This window comes from Pungitius pungitius, chromosome 5 (assembly GCF_949316345.1).
Source record: "Pungitius pungitius chromosome 5, fPunPun2.1, whole genome shotgun sequence".
Lineage (NCBI taxonomy): Eukaryota > Metazoa > Chordata > Actinopteri > Perciformes > Gasterosteidae > Pungitius > Pungitius pungitius.
Genome location: NC_084904.1, coordinates 20135282 through 20152240, shown reverse-complemented (window position 1 = coordinate 20152240; position 16959 = coordinate 20135282). Strand labels below are relative to the sequence as shown.

At 47.9% G+C, this 16959-nt stretch overlaps 2 protein-coding genes across 2 annotated transcripts; one reads left to right on the top strand and one right to left on the bottom strand.

Moving 5' to 3' along the window:
* Positions 1-1298: 1298 nt before the first annotated feature.
* On the top strand, positions 1299-13658 carry gldc (glycine dehydrogenase (decarboxylating)). The gene is made up of 25 exons (XM_037481463.2): positions 1299-1762; positions 1901-1979; positions 4555-4690; positions 5058-5222; positions 5317-5394; positions 5492-5639; positions 5856-6052; positions 6171-6267; positions 6398-6503; positions 6793-6932; positions 7114-7194; positions 7307-7404; positions 7814-7898; positions 7987-8028; positions 8251-8393; positions 8905-8980; positions 10203-10328; positions 10518-10667; positions 11189-11301; positions 11383-11524; positions 11822-11933; positions 12016-12111; positions 12270-12442; positions 12544-12624; positions 12787-13658. Exons 1-25 carry the CDS (start codon positions 1475-1477, stop codon positions 12925-12927), a joined length of 3093 nt encoding a protein of 1030 aa, XP_037337360.2. The 5' UTR covers positions 1299-1474; the 3' UTR covers positions 12928-13658.
* Positions 13659-14231: 573 nt separating this feature from the next.
* On the bottom strand, positions 14232-16936 carry LOC119224485 (monocarboxylate transporter 13). The gene is made up of 4 exons (XM_062562514.1): positions 16677-16936; positions 16445-16588; positions 15147-15878; positions 14232-14934 (listed from the first exon to the last, which is right to left on the bottom strand). Exons 1-4 carry the CDS (start codon positions 16870-16872, stop codon positions 14786-14788), a joined length of 1221 nt encoding a protein of 406 aa, XP_062418498.1. The 5' UTR covers positions 16873-16936; the 3' UTR covers positions 14232-14785.
* Between the last annotated feature and the right edge of the window lie 23 nt (positions 16937-16959).

The following is a 16959-nucleotide window of genomic DNA, read 5'->3' as shown; positions in this document are numbered from 1 at the left end:
TTGATCCACGGCCTTTTGTATTGGTCCATTTTACAGTGACTGTAGTAACCAGATCGCACGCATCGCAGCTGTTCTCCCCTCTCTTATCGCGTTGTGTGGTTTGTTTGAATTCCTCACAAACCGCCCGACATCAATGTCTTTCCATGTGTAATTTCTGCCTGCTGTGTTTTACATTTCATATTTAAGAGCTGCGACTCACCCTCCATTAAGCGATTGAAGATGAGATGAGGTATTAAACATTTTTATCATCCTCTCTCAAGATAGTTATTATATGTGGGAAATAATAGTAACTGCTTCCAAAATTATTTTTGGAACTGGTGGGACTGGGAGGATTTTTAAGGCAGGATGCAGTATGTCCTTCAGCTGTCAACAGGTTTGACCGTTGAGCCAATATGCAAACAAGACACATTGCTTTAATAAGGGACTTCATAATGTTTTGTTATACTACGTGCGATTTAACACAAGTCAAATAGCACTCGACGTGTGTGCACTTGAATTAGAGATATTATTCACGTTTCAAGTTGTTTGAGGTTCTTTCAGGCGTGAACTTGCTTCTGTTTTGACCCTGATGTAATTACCACCTGGAAGTCAGGACCTGAGTCCCTGCAGCCAAAACAAACAGCCGCAGACGACACGTTTCACCGGAGACGGCAGTTGTCATTCTGAGACCGGTTGACGCAACAGAAGAACCACTTTTGTTTTTGTCAGGTTGCCAGGTTTGAGTTATTAAAGTCTCCAATGTCCCCGAGTAGTGATGAAACACAATGCCTCATTGAATAGGACTGAATTAATAACACAAGTTGGTACACGTGTCTCGCAAGTTAAATCAATGTTTCTTTTTACTCTGTGCTTGGTTTTGGTGTTTCAGATTAGATTGTATTTCTGATTGATGCCCACATGTAAACATAATTGAATGTATTGTAATGAATGTTTCCACCCATAACAGCTCATGTATATTTGATCTGCTCCGTAGGTCTTACATGGATCTCTGGAGATTGTCGTGTGGAGAGAAGTCAATTTCTGTCAATAAAAATAAGGACGAAGGTTAACATGAATAAAACCCAACACAACGTCAGTCCTCCCGTTATTTGAAAATTAATATAAATAATAAACAACAAACACAAAAGCTTGACTGAGAAATTAAAAGGTTAAACAATGAAAATATGAATAATAATATATCTGTTTTGCCTCCTTGTTCAGTGAGAAAGTTCAGCAGCTGTTTGACCGGGGCTCGTCACTACGTCACGCAGCCCCTCCGCTCTGATTGGCCCGCGCTTGCCCAACTGTGCAGTTGTATAAACTCTGCAGTTTGGAGTTGAGAGAGTCCGCTGCAGAGGATCGCATCAGTCTCAGCGGAAGGGCACCCTTTGCCGTGCGAGGGGGAGGAAACAAAACAAAACCAAAAAAAAAAGAAGCGAAAAAGAAGAAGCCGTCTCTAGTTTTCTGCACACTTGTCTCGCAAGGTGATTTAAAGATGCAGAGCTGCGCCAAATCCTGGGGGATTTTTCTGGCCAAGTCGGTGAATCCGGGCGCACCGTGCAGGCGTCTGAGTGACAAGAGCCGCGTGGTTCCGAAACTTCAGTGGAGGATCCGACGCGGCGGCGCATCTTCGCCCGCGACCGCCCGGGCTCTGAGGACGTCGGCGGCGGTCTCCTCCAGGCAGATCGAGAGGATCCTACCCAGACATGATGATTTCGCAGAGAGGCACATCGGTCCAGGTGAGCGGGAGAAGAGAGAAATGCTGGATGCTCTGGGAGTCGAGGTAAGATCCACCACCACCACCACCACCACCAATGAATCGGGGCGCAACCCCCGCTTTCACGTTGAGCCAAACTTATATTATTCTGCATTAAAAGCTCCCCTTTGCACGCTTTTATGTGTCTTGTGTTTCCACCCGCAGTCGCTGGAGCAGTTGATCGAAGACACGGTTCCGTCCTCCATCCGGATGCAGCGGAGTATGAAAATGGATGACCCGATCTGTAAGTTTACCATCATTTTGACACATTTATTATCGTCACACCTTTTTTATTCAATGTGGAATTTCTAATGGCCGAGAGGCTGCGGACATCCGCCTCGACGCAAATTGTGCAAAACCCGATTTGAAAACGTTTTGATATCATCACCACCACCATCATCATCATCATCATCATCAAAACCCCCCCAAACGTGTGTCGCGCGCGCCGGGGCTTCCGCGTCATTTGGCACGCGGAGGTTCGTCCGCGTTCGAGAGGCTGCAATGTGGGTTGACGCTCCATTGTGTGGTCGCGGCGCGCGCGCTCTCTCTCTCTTCTCTCTCTCCCCCCCTCTCTCCCCCTCTCTCTCTCTCCCCTGTTAAGTCTTCCTTTGAACATATTTGGAGTTGTTTTTGCGAAACTCGGCGAGCGGCACCAATTTCCTGCTGAGAAAAGCCGGCGCTCATAGGATGGCTACTGGAGTGTAAAGTTTAAGCCTTGAGCTCCGGTCCCCGAGTCCAGTTCAATCTGGTTACAGCGTCCACGTTACATCACAGCCGAGGGGCTTCCTAATAAGGTGACTTGCGTGTCTTTTGCACGAGGTTTTTTTTTCTTTTTCTTTTCTGGGTGTGTTCTTTTTTTCTTCTTTTATTTGTATGGTTTCATCACTGCGGTCAGTCTTCACTTTAATAGAGTTGGTTTGGGCTGCATTCTTCATTAAAAATAAATAAAATTAAAATAATAAACAAAAGCTTGACTTGGAAAATAAGCGTTTTTATCAGAGGGGGTGAAACAATGAAAGCGATCTAATAAATGGCAGAAAATACATTTCTTCTTTTATATCTAACGACATTCAGAGTTTATTTTATCCAATGGATATTTATTGTTAAGCAATTAGTTCAATTGTTATGAGCCACCTGTCACAACTCTAAGTATGGAAAACAAAGGCTTAACAAATAAAATCATATACCTGTTTCCTTTTAATTACAGTACTCTTGCAATCAGCAGAATTGGAAGTGCTGCAGCTACTGTTACTTTGATTTATCTATTAAACTGCTGCTTTTTTCTCCATCCATTTAGTGTGACTCTTGCTGCAATACTCATTTACAGATTAATTTCACGACAATTGACCGAATGTTTGTGCGATTGTGCACAATAAAAGGCTGTTTTGACCCCATTGCAGAACTCTGCGACCGTATGCCGCCGCCATTGATTTGACAGCAAAGATAATGTATCTTTAGGCCCTCCGCTTTAACACCAGCGATCCACTGGTGAAACTGAAGGAACCAACTGGAGGCGCCGCTGGTTTTCTGCTTGTTCAGCTCTCGAGGGCTTCGGTTTGCAAAGCCAGCGAGGGATTCTCTCTCCAAACAATAGACCTCCAGGCTTTTTTTTTTTTTTTTTGCTGCCCCTGTAGAGGTCCAGCACCATGGGAACGCCGTCCTCCCTACTGACACGAACTCGCACGCACACAAAATACACGCCTAACAGCGTGCACGGGGACCTGCGGACGACCCTTTAATCTCATTCAGCCGATTCAAGGCGGCGTTTTGAGCGGCCTGTAAAAGCCACCCTGCTTCTCCAAAAAGCGGGAGTAGTTTGGGCTCTGGGCTTCAGGCGGGCCGTGTTGTCCATTCCTTGAGGTTGCCTAGGCACCCAGGAGGGACGGAGGAATCCCAGGCTGGTTGTGCGTTGGCAGAGCCTCCTCGCAGCACCGGGGAATGAGGCTGAAGCGCCTCGTAGTCCGTCTCTCGCCGTGTGCTGACGAGATGAACTCAACTTAATTATGTTGACGTGATATAATATTTTTTTGCCAGGGTGTGTGGTAGGTTAGAGTGTGGGAGGTAGGTTTAGAGGAGTAGGGAAGCATAGGGTCCCTTTTTGTTATTGTTTTTTTGCTTTGACAGCGCGCTGGACCCGCCCTCCTCCACAGGCCTTGTTACCTGTTAGCCCTCCTATCCCGTGCTTACTTACTTGTGTGTAATTGTTGGGTGTTGCATCCTATGTATTGTCATTATACATGATCATTTGTATAAACCCACCGTTTCAGTTGTGGCGGCGTGTGTTTGTTTGTTGTACTGTAGCGTCGCGGTGACTAGTATACAGGTTCCAGCGGGCGTGGTCTTGGGTAGTTGAGTCCTCTCCTGAACCCGGGCTGGAGGCGTAACAATCCGGGTTGCATCCCACGCAGGCTTTAGTTTTCGCTCGGTTGATCGCTCGGGGCATAAGATGTTCTTCAGATTTCGTGTAAAGCCTGTTTTTAATGTTCTTGGAAACTTTTTAACAGCACTCTTTGTACCAGGAAAGGACTCCATGTTCTCTGTTGATCATTTTCCGTACAATAACATTGATCTAGAACCACTTGTGGTTAAATAAATGTAACTTAACAGGCTTTTTGTATATATTTGAGTTTTTTTTTTAATCATATGCATCCGTAGTGAGGTGTATAATTGTATGCCATTTCCATGCAAGTAGTAGCTAGAGTTAGTACAAACAGCATAGAGAAATCTCTCTATACTTTTAATTATCGTGGTGTCATACCAAATGAAGTCGGGACAAAATAAGTAATAATTACACTCTCTCACGTGACTTCTTTTCACAGGTGAGAACGAGATTCTGGAAACTCTAAAGAAGATCGCGTCAAAAAACAAAGTATGGAGGTCCTACATCGGCATGGGCTACTACAACTGCTTGGTCCCGCCGCCCATCCAGCGCAACCTCCTGGAGAATTCAGGCTGGTGAGTGAGTGAGTGAGTGAGTGCACGGGACCCGTCTGCGGATTTGAAAGCGCACGGAGCTCGTTCCCTCTTTGCCCAAAGGCCTAATGCCGTTCGGTCGCTTATTTGAAACTGTTTGCTGCTAACGGGAAGCCTCGTGACTCGTGAGATCTGATGAAATGCTGCTCTCTGCTCAACAAAATTCTCTCTCATGCAAATCCCACACCGGCGTCCTCCTGGGGAGGGAGGGAGGGAGGGGGGGGGATGGGGACACAGACAATGGGCCCCAGTGTTCCGTCTCGGTTCCTTGAACGCCACCGGCTCTGCGCTGTCCTCGTGTCCAAACCTGCGCTTTTGTTTGATTTTGAGTCCCCTTTTTTGTCCTCAGGGTGACTCAATACACCCCCTACCAGCCCGAGGTCTCTCAAGGTCGCCTGGAGTCGCTCCTTAATTACCAGACCATGATCTGTGACCTCACTGGCATGCCTATGGCCAACGCCTCCCTGCTGGACGAGGGAACGGCTGCCGCCGAGGCCATGCAGCTCTGCCACAGGTACAATGATGGGAAAATGATCGGCATTTTCTAAACATCTAAACGTGTGAGCGGTTATTTAAAACAACAACAACAAAAAAAAACATTTTCACAGGCAGAACAAAAAAAGAACCTTCTACATCGACCCGCGCTGCCACCCCCAGACGATTGCCGTGGTGCGGACCAGAGCCAAGTACGTACGGGGGGGCGGGGGTGCTCTGTGCAACTCTAAAAGAGAAACCAAACCATTGCATTGACGATAATATTCTCCGGCTAACTTTTGGCTGCAGCTACATCGGTGTGAAGACGGAGCTGAAGCTCCCTCACGAGATGGACTTCAGCGGGAAAGACGTGAGCGGCGTGCTCTTCCAGTACCCCGACACCGACGGCAGGGTGGAAGATTTCACGGCCTTGGTGGACCGGGCGCACAAGGGAGGGGTAAGTTGAGCGCCAGCCACCTGGACGAGAACAAACCCAACTTCCCCCCCTCCCCCCAGAGTCACAGTACACCTACGTTGCCCCTTTCTTACACAGCAGCTCCTATTAAAGTTCTATGCAGATGACGCCCTGGTATATTTACACTGATGAACTGGCCATGTGCACACTTTAATGATTCATTCTGTCCCCTTTTTCTCTGGTTCTGAACCCGCCCAGGCGTTGGCTTGCTGTGCCACCGACCTGTTGGCCCTCTGCGTGCTGCGCCCCCCCGGGGAGTTTGGCGTCGACATCGCACTGGGCAGCTCCCAGAGGTTTGGGGTCCCCCTCTGCTACGGGGGCCCCCACGCCGCCTTCTTCGCCGTCAAAGAAAACCTGATCCGCATGATGCCCGGCAGAATGGTCGGAGTCACGAGGTCAGACCGGGTTTCCTGCTTGAAAATAATTGTCGGGTGGCGTTCAAACAACGAGGAGGAGGAGGAGGAGGAGGAGGAGGGAACCCCGTTTGAAACCGAGGTGCATTTACGCTTTCAGGGATGCAGCCGGTAAGGAGGTTTACCGGCTTGCTCTGCAGACCAGAGAGCAGCACATCCGAAGGGACAAAGCTACCAGCAACATCTGCACCGCACAGGTAGGAGGAGGCTCACATGCTGGACATCATCGTGTCCATGGATCGTGATGGATTTTGTGGATTTCTTTTAATGAGTCTTTGCTGTCTTTTAGGGTAATTTGTGTTTTTTTTCTTTTCTTTAAACTCTTAGGCACTGCTGGCCAACATGGCTGCTATGTTTGCACTGTATCACGGTCCTCAGGGACTCCAACACATCGCTGAGAGAACGCACAATGCAGCCCTGATCCTCGCTGAAGGTACGTTTGTTTTCATTCGTTTCAGCAAGCTTTTATTACTGTGGCACCACAATAATGTCCCGGACATGTATCTCCTTGTATATAGACATGTGATTTTGATATTTATAGAGCAATTACTTTGTGCTGATGCCCTTTGTGATCATTTTGCGTGAATGACTAACGCACAATGGACTAATGAGCCAATGAAGGACTCGACAGAGATTAAACTGTCATCCTTGCTACATAATGCAAAATACGGGATGGGATAAGAAATAGTTTCATTTTATTCCCCCCCCCCCCCCCCCCCCAGGTCTGAAGAGAGCCGGACACCGTCTGCACAGTGACATGTTCTTCGACACTCTGAAGATCAACTGCAGCGTGGCGGCCAAAGACATCGTGGAAAGAGCCGAGCAGAGGCAGATCAACCTGAGGGTTTACACCAAGGGAGTGGTAAGGAGGGGAGGGAGGGGGGGGGGTGGGCTAAACAAGCAACAACACGAGTCTTTGAGGAGGGACCTTATTTGGAGTAAAGTTACTTCAATGCCAGGTGACCATCCGATATAAGGACGGAGGCTTTAACGTCACAAGCGTGCTGTTGAAGATGTGAAAACGTGCCTTTAACTCATTACAGTTGGGGGTCTCTCTGGATGAGATGGTGACTGAGAGGGACCTGGATGACTTGCTCTGGGTCTTTGGCTGTGAATCTTCAGCAGTAAGTGAATTTAACAATTTATTATTTAACCTACAGTTTTTCTAAAAGTAGTTATCGGTTTCTTCTGTGTATCGGCCTGAACTGTTTTAATTTGAAAAGGCTCATTTTGCAGGAGCTGATTGCTGAGAAGATGGGCGAGCGAGTAAAGGGGATCATGGGAAGTCCTTTCAAGAGGACGAGCAAGTACCTGACGCACCAGGTCTTCAACAGGTTGGTGCTCTTGGTTGAATTGAATCTGAAGCTCTGCTACACTTCACGTTTGGCAGACTGAACAGTGACCAACAGTCAAAACATTTTCAAACAAAAGTCTTTGACTCGTGGCCTAAATAAACATCCAGCTGGTGTTTGTCTTCATGGCCACTGGCAATCCTTCAAGATCTGCCTTAATTGCTCAGTGGCAAGAAGGGCATCTCTCTTGGTGGTGTTATCTGGAGCTATAATCTTTATAAGTGTCATAAATACAGTCTATCAGATGTCCTCCATTTGATCTTTGAGGTGGTCATTGTGAAATACTTGTTAGTCTGCCAAATGTCTTACTAATGCACTTTGTAAGCAGAGTGTTCTCTCAACATGCCGTACACGAATTGTAATTCTGTCTTCCTTCCTGGTCAATCATTAGTCATCACTCCGAGACCAACATTGTGCGATACATGAAGCGCCTGGAGAACAAAGACATTTCCCTGGTGCACAGCATGATTCCACTGGTTAGTGCCCCCTCCTTCACGGAGACGTTCGGATTTCCAAACAATTTAAATAGTCGTGATTGTGAAACTATTTTTTTTCTTTCTTTAGGGCTCCTGCACCATGAAGCTAAACAGCTCCTCAGAGCTCATGGTGAGTGATTCATGAACAAATAAGATATCTTTTTTAAAATCTGTAAAATCCTCATGACATCATGTATATAAACCAGAAAATTATCTATGCAACTCCTTCCACTGAGGACAGCCATTTTTCCTTCACGTCCAGCCTCAACCTGATTTTTTTTTTTTTTTTTTTTTTTTTTTTGGGATAAGTTACAATCCTTCCCACTCACCGCTGTGCTCGCTCTTCTTTTAGCCAATCACCTGGAGCGAGTTCGCCAACATCCACCCCTTCGTGCCTCTGGATCAGGCTGATGGCTACCAGATTCTCTTTAAACAGCTGGAGAAGGACCTCTGTGAGGTGACGGGCTACGACCGCATCTCCTTCCAGCCCAACAGGTAAGACCCCCCCGACCCCCCCTCCCCCTTTCTCTCTCCAGCTGCATTGTCTAATACGTTTTAAACGTTTCCTGTGGAAAACACGCTCCTTTTTTTATTTTATTCAAATCCATTAAGAAGATTCATTCTATCAACCTTTCTCCTGTGCTAAAAACATAAAGCATGTAGGTTTTATTGAGGCTGGATTTACGGATGCCTCACAGCTTGGATTCATATTTGCAATCCTGTTATTCTTTGATTTTACAGTCACCAGATAGAAGTAGAAAAGTCGAAGCCATTGGTTTCTTTTCCGTTTTGTGCAGTCGTTTTCAGACTTTAGTCGACATCCAGAAGCGGAAGCTTTCTATCAGAACGTCTGCACGCTGCAGAGGCCTCATGCATCGAAGCTTTTGATCTAATCTTTGTCTCCCCTTTTGGAAACATCGCAAGATTTCTAATTGAGCCGTGCTTTCAGTCAAAAGTGTGTGTGTGTGTGTTTGATGACCATTGTGTGTTTGCCCGTGTCTTCCAGTGGTGCTCAGGGAGAATACGCCGGCCTGGCTGCCATAAAGGCCTACCTCAACTCGAAGGGGGAGAGCGCCAGAACTGTAAGTGAACCGGCGTGGAAGCAAACGGGAGCTAATTCAAGTCGAGCCTCTCGTTCGACTCCTGTCGGCTTGATTTGAAACGGGCTTCAGTTTTTTCCCAGATGCCGAGATCGGTGCCACACCAACGTGGGGCAAAGTGCACTTGAAGGAAACAAGATGGTTGCTAACGTGACATTTTCTATGGCGAAGGTTGATTTATAAGATACTATAAGATAGTATTTGTGGTGGGAGGAGGGCATCGTTTCCATCCTCTACCCGATTAGTGTTTCCAACAAGCAAAGCGTTGCTTTAACCTTTAACCTTTTACCATCTTAACGTGCCAATATAAAGATTGGTTTATCTCCACTAGTCCCTTCTTGATTTGAGGGACCATGATAATGCTGACGTTGCTCAATAAAGAGCACAAGGACATGAGCCGCGTCGGTTTCTCTGCTCCCAGGTCACCACGGGTCATCGGTCAGGTCACCACGGGTCATCGTGTCATTGTGACTTCTTGATGAGGTATCCTGACGTGCTGATTGGTGCAGCTGGAGGACAAAGGGAGGTCACATTGCTGCAGATTAAAGAGTGGCCGACTTGATCTTTTTTCCTAAATACTGTACATTTTCCTTTAGAGACTCCCTCAGGAGTAGATCTTAGATAGTGTTGAAACAGTCAAGGTCCAAACTGACAACCGTGTGCAAACAGAAGGGCTGCAAACGCTGCGGCCCCCGCTATAGGCTTCCTGCTGCAAAGGTTCCATATTTGGCTTTTTTTTTTTTTTTTTTTAAGACTTTAGAAACAGCAAGTCACCGGTGCGTGACATGCTCTGCAGAGTGTTCTCGGTCAGCCATTAGTCAGTTGTTGCCCAACACAGGTCTAAGTGACCCAGTTTCTTGGTGGGAGTTGCAAAAGTGTCGCCCTAATAAGGGATAAAATCAATTAGTGACCCACCAGCAGGTTACATATCGGTGCCTGTTATGAAGTTTCAACCTGAGCCAGCAGACTAAACTCCTAACAGTCCTGCTCTTTGTGTAAATAATTAATTTCTTCCACAATGTATTCTACTTTATAATTGTATTGTTTGTCTTAAGGTCAAACCCCCTCTTGCTAACTTTTTTTTTTTTGTACCGCTTAATTTATTCCGGCTTTAAATGTCTCTTAATGTCCGACTCGAGGTCCAACGCGCGTGTACCAATACGAAGGCGTTCCGACGCGCTTCCCTTTTTTTTCCCGCCTCCAGGTTTGTCTGATCCCCAAGTCGGCCCACGGCACCAACCCGGCCAGCGCTCAGATGGCCGGCATGAAGGTCCAGGTGGTGGAGGTGGACAAGGACGGCAACATCGACCTGGCCCACCTCACGGCGCTGGTGAGGGCCGCTCTGATGGATTGATGGTTTCAATGAACTTCTGGCTTTTTATGCCTAGAATTATACCCTATGAAATTTTTTTGGGGGAGCGCTGACCAGGCTATAATATTATTTTATGCAGTCCAAAAAAAAAAAGTAAATGCAAATTTTAGTAATCATGACTTAATGGTCTTGTGACTCTTCTGCCAGGTGGATAAACACAAAGCGAATCTGGCAGCCATGATGGTCACCTACCCTTCCACCTTCGGTGTGTTTGAGGAGAAGATCCGAGACATATGTGATCTCATTCACAAGAACGGCGGCCAGGTGTACCTGGATGGCGCCAACATGAACGCCCAGGTGAGCGAGAGAGAGAGTGTTGACACGGCCGGTTCTGCGACGTAAAGAAAGTGTTTTGGTTCCTTGTGGACGACCAGGATAAAGGTTTATAGGGGTGTTATCAAGCTGTAAATAGTTGACCTTTGGTCTCGATGATTGTACAGGTGATGCTTTGTACAGGCAAATCAGTGACAGACTCGCAGACCCTGTCCCCGCTGACCTTTATTAGGCTTCGTCCTCCTTCACTGGTAAAGCCAAGTCACTGGAACCCCCCCCCCCCCCCCTAAATAGCCAAGTAGCACTGAGGTTACTTTATTATGGACTCAAGGGGGATATAAAGTTGCGTTATGGAAGATATTTACAGGTAACACTTTTATATTTTTGCCCTTATCTGGTTCCGATTCAGATCACTTTCCTGTAAAAGTCGGGGTCCGGCTTCCTTTACTCCAAATGATCCGTGTTTTTTATGGTGTGAAATTCCCCTTCACTGATTTGTTGGCTGAAGCAGTGAAAGTAGAATTCTTTTTTTTTTTTTTCCCCAGGTCGGTCTGTGTCGTCCTGGAGATTACGGCTCTGACGTGTCTCACCTCAACCTGCACAAGACCTTCTGTATCCCTCATGGGGGAGGAGGACCCGGCATGGGGCCCATCGGAGTGTAAGGCCGGATATCACAACAGTCTCCTGGATCCGTTTGGTTGCATGTTTAATGTCCCCCCCCCCCCCCCATCTTCAACAGGAAGGCCCACCTCGCCCCCTTCCTGCCGAGCCACCCCGTGGTCCCCATGTACTCGGTCAACGCCAGCAGCTCGCTGGGCACCATCAGCGCCGCCCCCTGGGGCTCCAGCGCCATCCTGCCCATCTCCTGGGCCTACATCAAGGTCAGCGCAGACTAATCAAGTGATATCTTTTTTTAAAAAGATGGTTTACATAAACTCTGATGCCAGGGAGCGAAGATACGAAGGTATTTAGTGAAATCACGCTGCACAGGATGAGAATAGTTAAATATTTAGAAATGGGAAGAATCAATTTGTAAAACATACTTTTGACACAAATGACCGTGACGTGTATTCTCGAGTCAGTTTGTTCAATAATTTACTGTAACAAACCGCTTCAGGCAGGGTTTGGAGAGAAAGTTAATAAATATCTTCATCCATGTCCACGTTTCCAATGTGTAGATGATGGGATCCAAAGGACTTGCTCACGCCACAGAGGTGGCCATCCTCAATGCCAACTACATGGCCAAGAGGCTGGAAGGTCACTATAAGGTCCTCTACAGAGGCAGGAAAGGTACGGCCGCGAACACGTTCATTTTAATATCGACGTTGCCAAAGATGAGACTTTTTTTTTTTAAAAAGTTTTTTTTTTGTAGGATTTGTAGCCCACGAGTTCATTCTGGATGTGAGGCCCTTCAAAAAGACGGCTAATATCGAGGCTGTGGACGTGGCCAAGAGGCTGCAGGATTATGGTACTAATATATATATTATACTCCTTAATTGTAATGCAAAATATGCTGCAGTATTTGGTTTGTACCCTTTTTTTCCCCCAGACATTTGAATAAACAGGATTCTTTCGTTATGACCACTAGAAGCCGTTTGTTACTGATTTTCCGTTGCCGGCGTGCAGGTTTCCACGCGCCCACCATGTCGTGGCCGGTGGCCGGAACCCTGATGATCGAACCCACCGAGTCCGAGGACAAGGCCGAGATGGACCGGTACTGCGACGCCCTGCTCGGCATCCGGCAGGAGATCGCCGACATCGAGGAGGGGAGGATGGACTCTCGCGTCAACCCGCTCAAGGTACTCGTCTCCGTCGGTCACTTTGCGAACGGGTGCGTGGGGGGGGGGGGCGGGATACGGCGTGATGACTCCTCTCGGTGTGTGTGTGTGTGTGTTTGCAGATGGCGCCGCACTCTCTGGCCTGCATCGCGTCGTCCACCTGGGACCGGCCGTACTCCAGGGAGCTCGCCGCCTTCCCCTTGGTGAGTGTCCTCATCCCCCTTCCGAGATAAGAGAGCGCCGTAGTGCGCGTTTGCCACCTAGTGGTCAGAGGGGGGGAAAACGAAACTGCGAGGGAGGGGGGGGGGGGGATTTCTATTGGCGCAAAAAAAAAAATCCACTGTCTTCTTTTTTTTTTTTTACAGCCATTCATTCGACCCGAGACCAAGTTCTGGCCGAGCATCTCCAGGATCGACGACATCTACGGCGACCAGCACCTTGTGTGCACCTGCCCGCCGATGGAGGCCTACGAGTCGCCGTACGAGGAGAAGAGGGCCTCCTCGTAGGCGACTTGCGTCCCCCTGTCCCCCCCCCTGTCCCCCCACGGACTCAGTCAAACTGTGTGAGAACGGGAAAGGTAAACACTGAATAACTGGCCTTTGTTTATATTATTATTGTCGGATGTTTTATCTAATTGGGTAAAATAACAAATCGATGCGGTCAAGACGCTCAACGGGGGGGGCAAAAGACTAGGTTCTTTTTTGCCTCCTTGTTTCCTTCCAGCTCTGATTTTAGACTCGTGTCCCCTCTTAACAATGGAGTGGTAGTTAGTTGACGTTAATGTGAAGACAAAAAAAAAAAAAGTCTGCAAGGGATCTCTGAAGCACTCGGTAACCGCTCCATCTCAAGTGAGGGTCGAGATCAGAGAGATGGACGATGGGACTCGAACTGTTCAAATGGACCAAAGGTGCAGGTTTTGATTTTTTTTTTCTTTTTCTAAGTGCACCCTTCTACGCGTAAAATGACTCTGAGTTTAAGTTGAGTGATTATTTCTTTTGTTGCCGACATGTATGCAAATGCCCTTGGTGCCTCGATCCTTTTGTGTAAAATAGCTGCCTCGACATTCCCTTTCTTTCAAATAGTCTGACAAAATATAGGGTTTTAATTGTAGCAGTTCGTTATTGATTTGTTGTAAAAAAAAAAAAGTTATTTGTTAGTCTAAACTTTACATTAATTATTTTCTAAACTGTTTTTGTGAGGAAAAAAAAAATTGTATTAAACATTTGTCTTTAATGTACACGTTTGTCTGAGAAATGGTTGTGAACAAAAGATCACCGGAGGTACAAAGTGGACCGTTATTTAATGTTCTTTTCAAATAGCTACAGCTGAATAGTTTTGTTTTTTTAACTTTTATTTATAATGAACAAATGGCATTAAAATACATACAGCATCTAAATAGTCAAGTCATAATGAGGGACTCAACTATTTTATTTTCACTTTTGTAAACTCACTTAATAGGATATTCCAACAGTATACAATACAACATTTGACATCCTATGCTATAATAGTAGTATTTCCTGCCCTATATTTTATGACTTAAATGTCCTATTAAGTCATTCTGTGACATGTTCATGTTGGGCGACCTTTTTTATGACAACATCCTATCATGGCTTTCTTATGAAGTACAAACCAATCTTTTTCATCCATTGTGATTTATTGCTACTTTTATATTATCTGATTCCATTAGACATATTTACATTAAAGTCAAAGCCTCCAACACATGAGATCTGATGGATCCCCGCTGTGACAACAATTGTAAATCAAGTATTAACAGATTCATGTTCTTCTGTATCCAAACTTGATTTAAAAAAAAACAAAGACAACCACCATGTTGAAATGGTTTGCAAATTTAACATTTAAATTCCGTAAACTGTCCTGCTGCCGTATGTACTCACAAGCAACATCAAAATAGTCCCCAGCAAACACCTGCTTTCCTTTTTATTTTAGCCTTCAGATTTTCAACAGACTTGTTTTTGATAATTTGAACTACATTTAGAAACGGTCCGGGCTCTATTTAGGTTTGAGCTTGGGCCAGTGATCATACATATTTATTTATTTATAATGGCGAAAGCAGGATTTGTTTTGGCTTCTTTTTACCATTGATGAGTGAAGCTGGATGCATTTAAAACGACGGAATAAACAAACAAATCATTCCATATATTTTGCCTAATAAAAAAAAAAAAAAACTGCCACGCAGACGGAAACAGCTTTTTGTGGCCCTTCCATCAGTTTGTCTCCGGCTAGAAGACGATTCACAATAAAATGTATGTAAACTGAGTGATGAGAGCGACGCGCCCGGTTCCCCGAGTGACCTCTCACACACACACGCACACTGAACACTTCGGCTTCCTCATCGGGCTCCGTTTATGTCACCGCCTGATGACCTTTGGCCTCCGACGACCTCCTCTGAACCAGGCGGTCCACCAGGGCGACGAAGCCCGCCGACGCAACCAGGCAGACACCCGAGAGGTAGAAGGCGGCGCTGTAGTCGCCGGTCCGGTCCACCAGCCAGCCTGAAACATTAGAGCACGCTCTGACCAGGCGCTATAAATAAATAAAACGGAACGTCCCCGAGGCGTGTGTCCCATTCTCCCTGCGGGGGCTGCTTCAATGGAATGCTATATTATTACCACCATTATTATTACTACTACGTGCAAACGTGGTCCTGTGACTGTTTGTATTTACTTAAAACAAGATGAGAAGAAACGCCCTCGTGGCGGCTCACCTGCGGCGGGCGGCCCGACGAACCCGCCGATGCTCCTGAAGAGCATGAAGAGCCCCAGCCCGCTGTCGAAGCCCTCCAGCGCCACGATGTCCACGATGGCGGTGACGTGGACGGCCACCGCGCAGCCGAACAGGAAGCCGCAGAGCGACGAGAGGAGCAGGGCGGTCCGGTAGTCGCGGCTGACGGGCAGCAGCAGGAGCGCCGCCCCGAGCAGCGCCACCGCCGCGGCCAGCAGCCGCAGGTTCCTCACCAGCCGCGCGTTGGCGAGCCACCCGCAGAGCAGCCGCCCCGCCAGGTCGGCCAGCGCCAGGGCGGAGAGGAGGAAGGCGGGCCGGTAGCTGCCCGCCCCCAGGCCGCTGACGAACGGCACCAGGAAGAGCGGCGGCACGAAGAAGCCCGCCGCCGCCAGGACGCCGTACAGGATGTAGAGGAGCAGCTCGGGCTTCGCCAGCAGGGAGAACTGGAAGACGACCTTGGCCCCCCGGGCGCCCCCGTCCCCCAGCGGCCTCATGAGGGCGCCGCAGACGCACAGGTTGAGCTGAAGGCCGCCGATGACCAGCAGGGCCCCCTGCCAGCCGTACGCCTCGATGAGCCAGCGGAACAGAGGGCCGAACACGACGGCGAAGACGCACTCCCCGGAGCTGGCGACGGCGTAGGCGATGGGGCGCCACCGCGAGAAGTAGTGGCTCACCAGGCTGTTGGCGGGGATCCACGCGAAGGCGATGCCAGTTCCTGCGGGGGACATAAGACCGGTGACCGTCAAGTCGGGCCTTTCGGGGGGGGGGGAGGGGGGGGGGGAGCGCGAGTCATGTGATGTTGTTTTTCGGGGGCCAAACAAAGTGGTCGCCGTCAAGCGACCCACCTGCAAAGATATGTTCTCTCTGGTGCCAAAGGGGTATTGGAGTAAGAAACAGGGCCGCAACTCACCTTCATTTTAAACGCCAGTGAATTATTTTCTCAAAGAATCCCGTGTTTTATATACTGCAAGAAAAATAAAATGTTCTTATTGTGTCTGTCCAACACTTCAGTTTAATGTTTTATATCTTGATTGTACGCCACTGTGGTTTCGAATTGAAACAGATACAACATGGTGAAATATTTGTAGACCTGACTGTGTAACCGACAAAAACCCGAAAGCAGGGACAGTTTGAACCCCAAAAAATAACACGTTCAGGCCTTCAATCAATTCATCAGGAACCTGTCATCAGATATTATTTCAATTAACAGAGCGATATCCTCAGATTATCTACAAAAATGTGAACGTGGGGGTGGGTGTTGGGGGTGTCACGAAAGTCTACCTTCCAGGACGCCCATGGTGAGGTAGAGCCAGGGCAGGCCGAGGTCCAGAGACGCCAGCAACAGGCCGGAGGCCGACAGCAGACCTCCGACCACGATGACCAGCCTGTGAGAGAACTGCATCGTCAGCGCGCTGGCCAACGGGGCTGAGAGGGCCAAAAAGAAAACACACACATTAAAAACAAACAAACGCGTGGAGCTGTGAAACCACTCGTGACTTCACGACGTCTTTACCGCCGAGGTGAAACGTGACGATGGTGGTGGAGGTGACCCACGAGGTGGTGCTGGTCAGGACCCCGAAGTGGCTCTGGATGTCCAGGAAGAAGAGGCCGAAGTTCTTAAGGACGGCAGCGGTGAGGCCCATGACGAAAAAGGCCGACGTGACCACCACCCAGCCGTAGCCCCCGTCGGGAGGTGCCCTGGACGCCATCTTCAACCCCACCCCCCTCCACCCCCCGTCCCGTGCAACAAACGGACTAAGCCGGGCTCTTGAAAATTACACACACAGGTATTTAAA

Coding starts and splice junctions, on each gene's coding strand:
- gldc (XM_037481463.2), top strand. CDS start 1,475: ATGCAGAGCTGCGCCAAATCCTGGGGGATTTTTCTGGCCAAGTCGGTG. Junction 5,395..5,491: donor GTGGTGCGGACCAGAGCCAA/GTACGTACGGGG, acceptor TTTTGGCTGCAG/CTACATCGGTGTGAAGACGG. Junction 8,981..10,202: donor AGGGGGAGAGCGCCAGAACT/GTAAGTGAACCG, acceptor TCCCGCCTCCAG/GTTTGTCTGATCCCCAAGTC.
- LOC119224485 (XM_062562514.1), bottom strand. CDS start 16,872: ATGGCGTCCAGGGCACCTCCCGACGGGGGCTACGGCTGGGTGGTGGTC. Junction 16,589..16,676: donor CGTCACGTTTCACCTCGGCG/GTAAAGACGTCG, acceptor TGGCCCTCTCAG/CCCCGTTGGCCAGCGCGCTG. Junction 15,879..16,444: donor CACCATGGGCGTCCTGGAAG/GTAGACTTTCGT, acceptor TGTCCCCCGCAG/GAACTGGCATCGCCTTCGCG.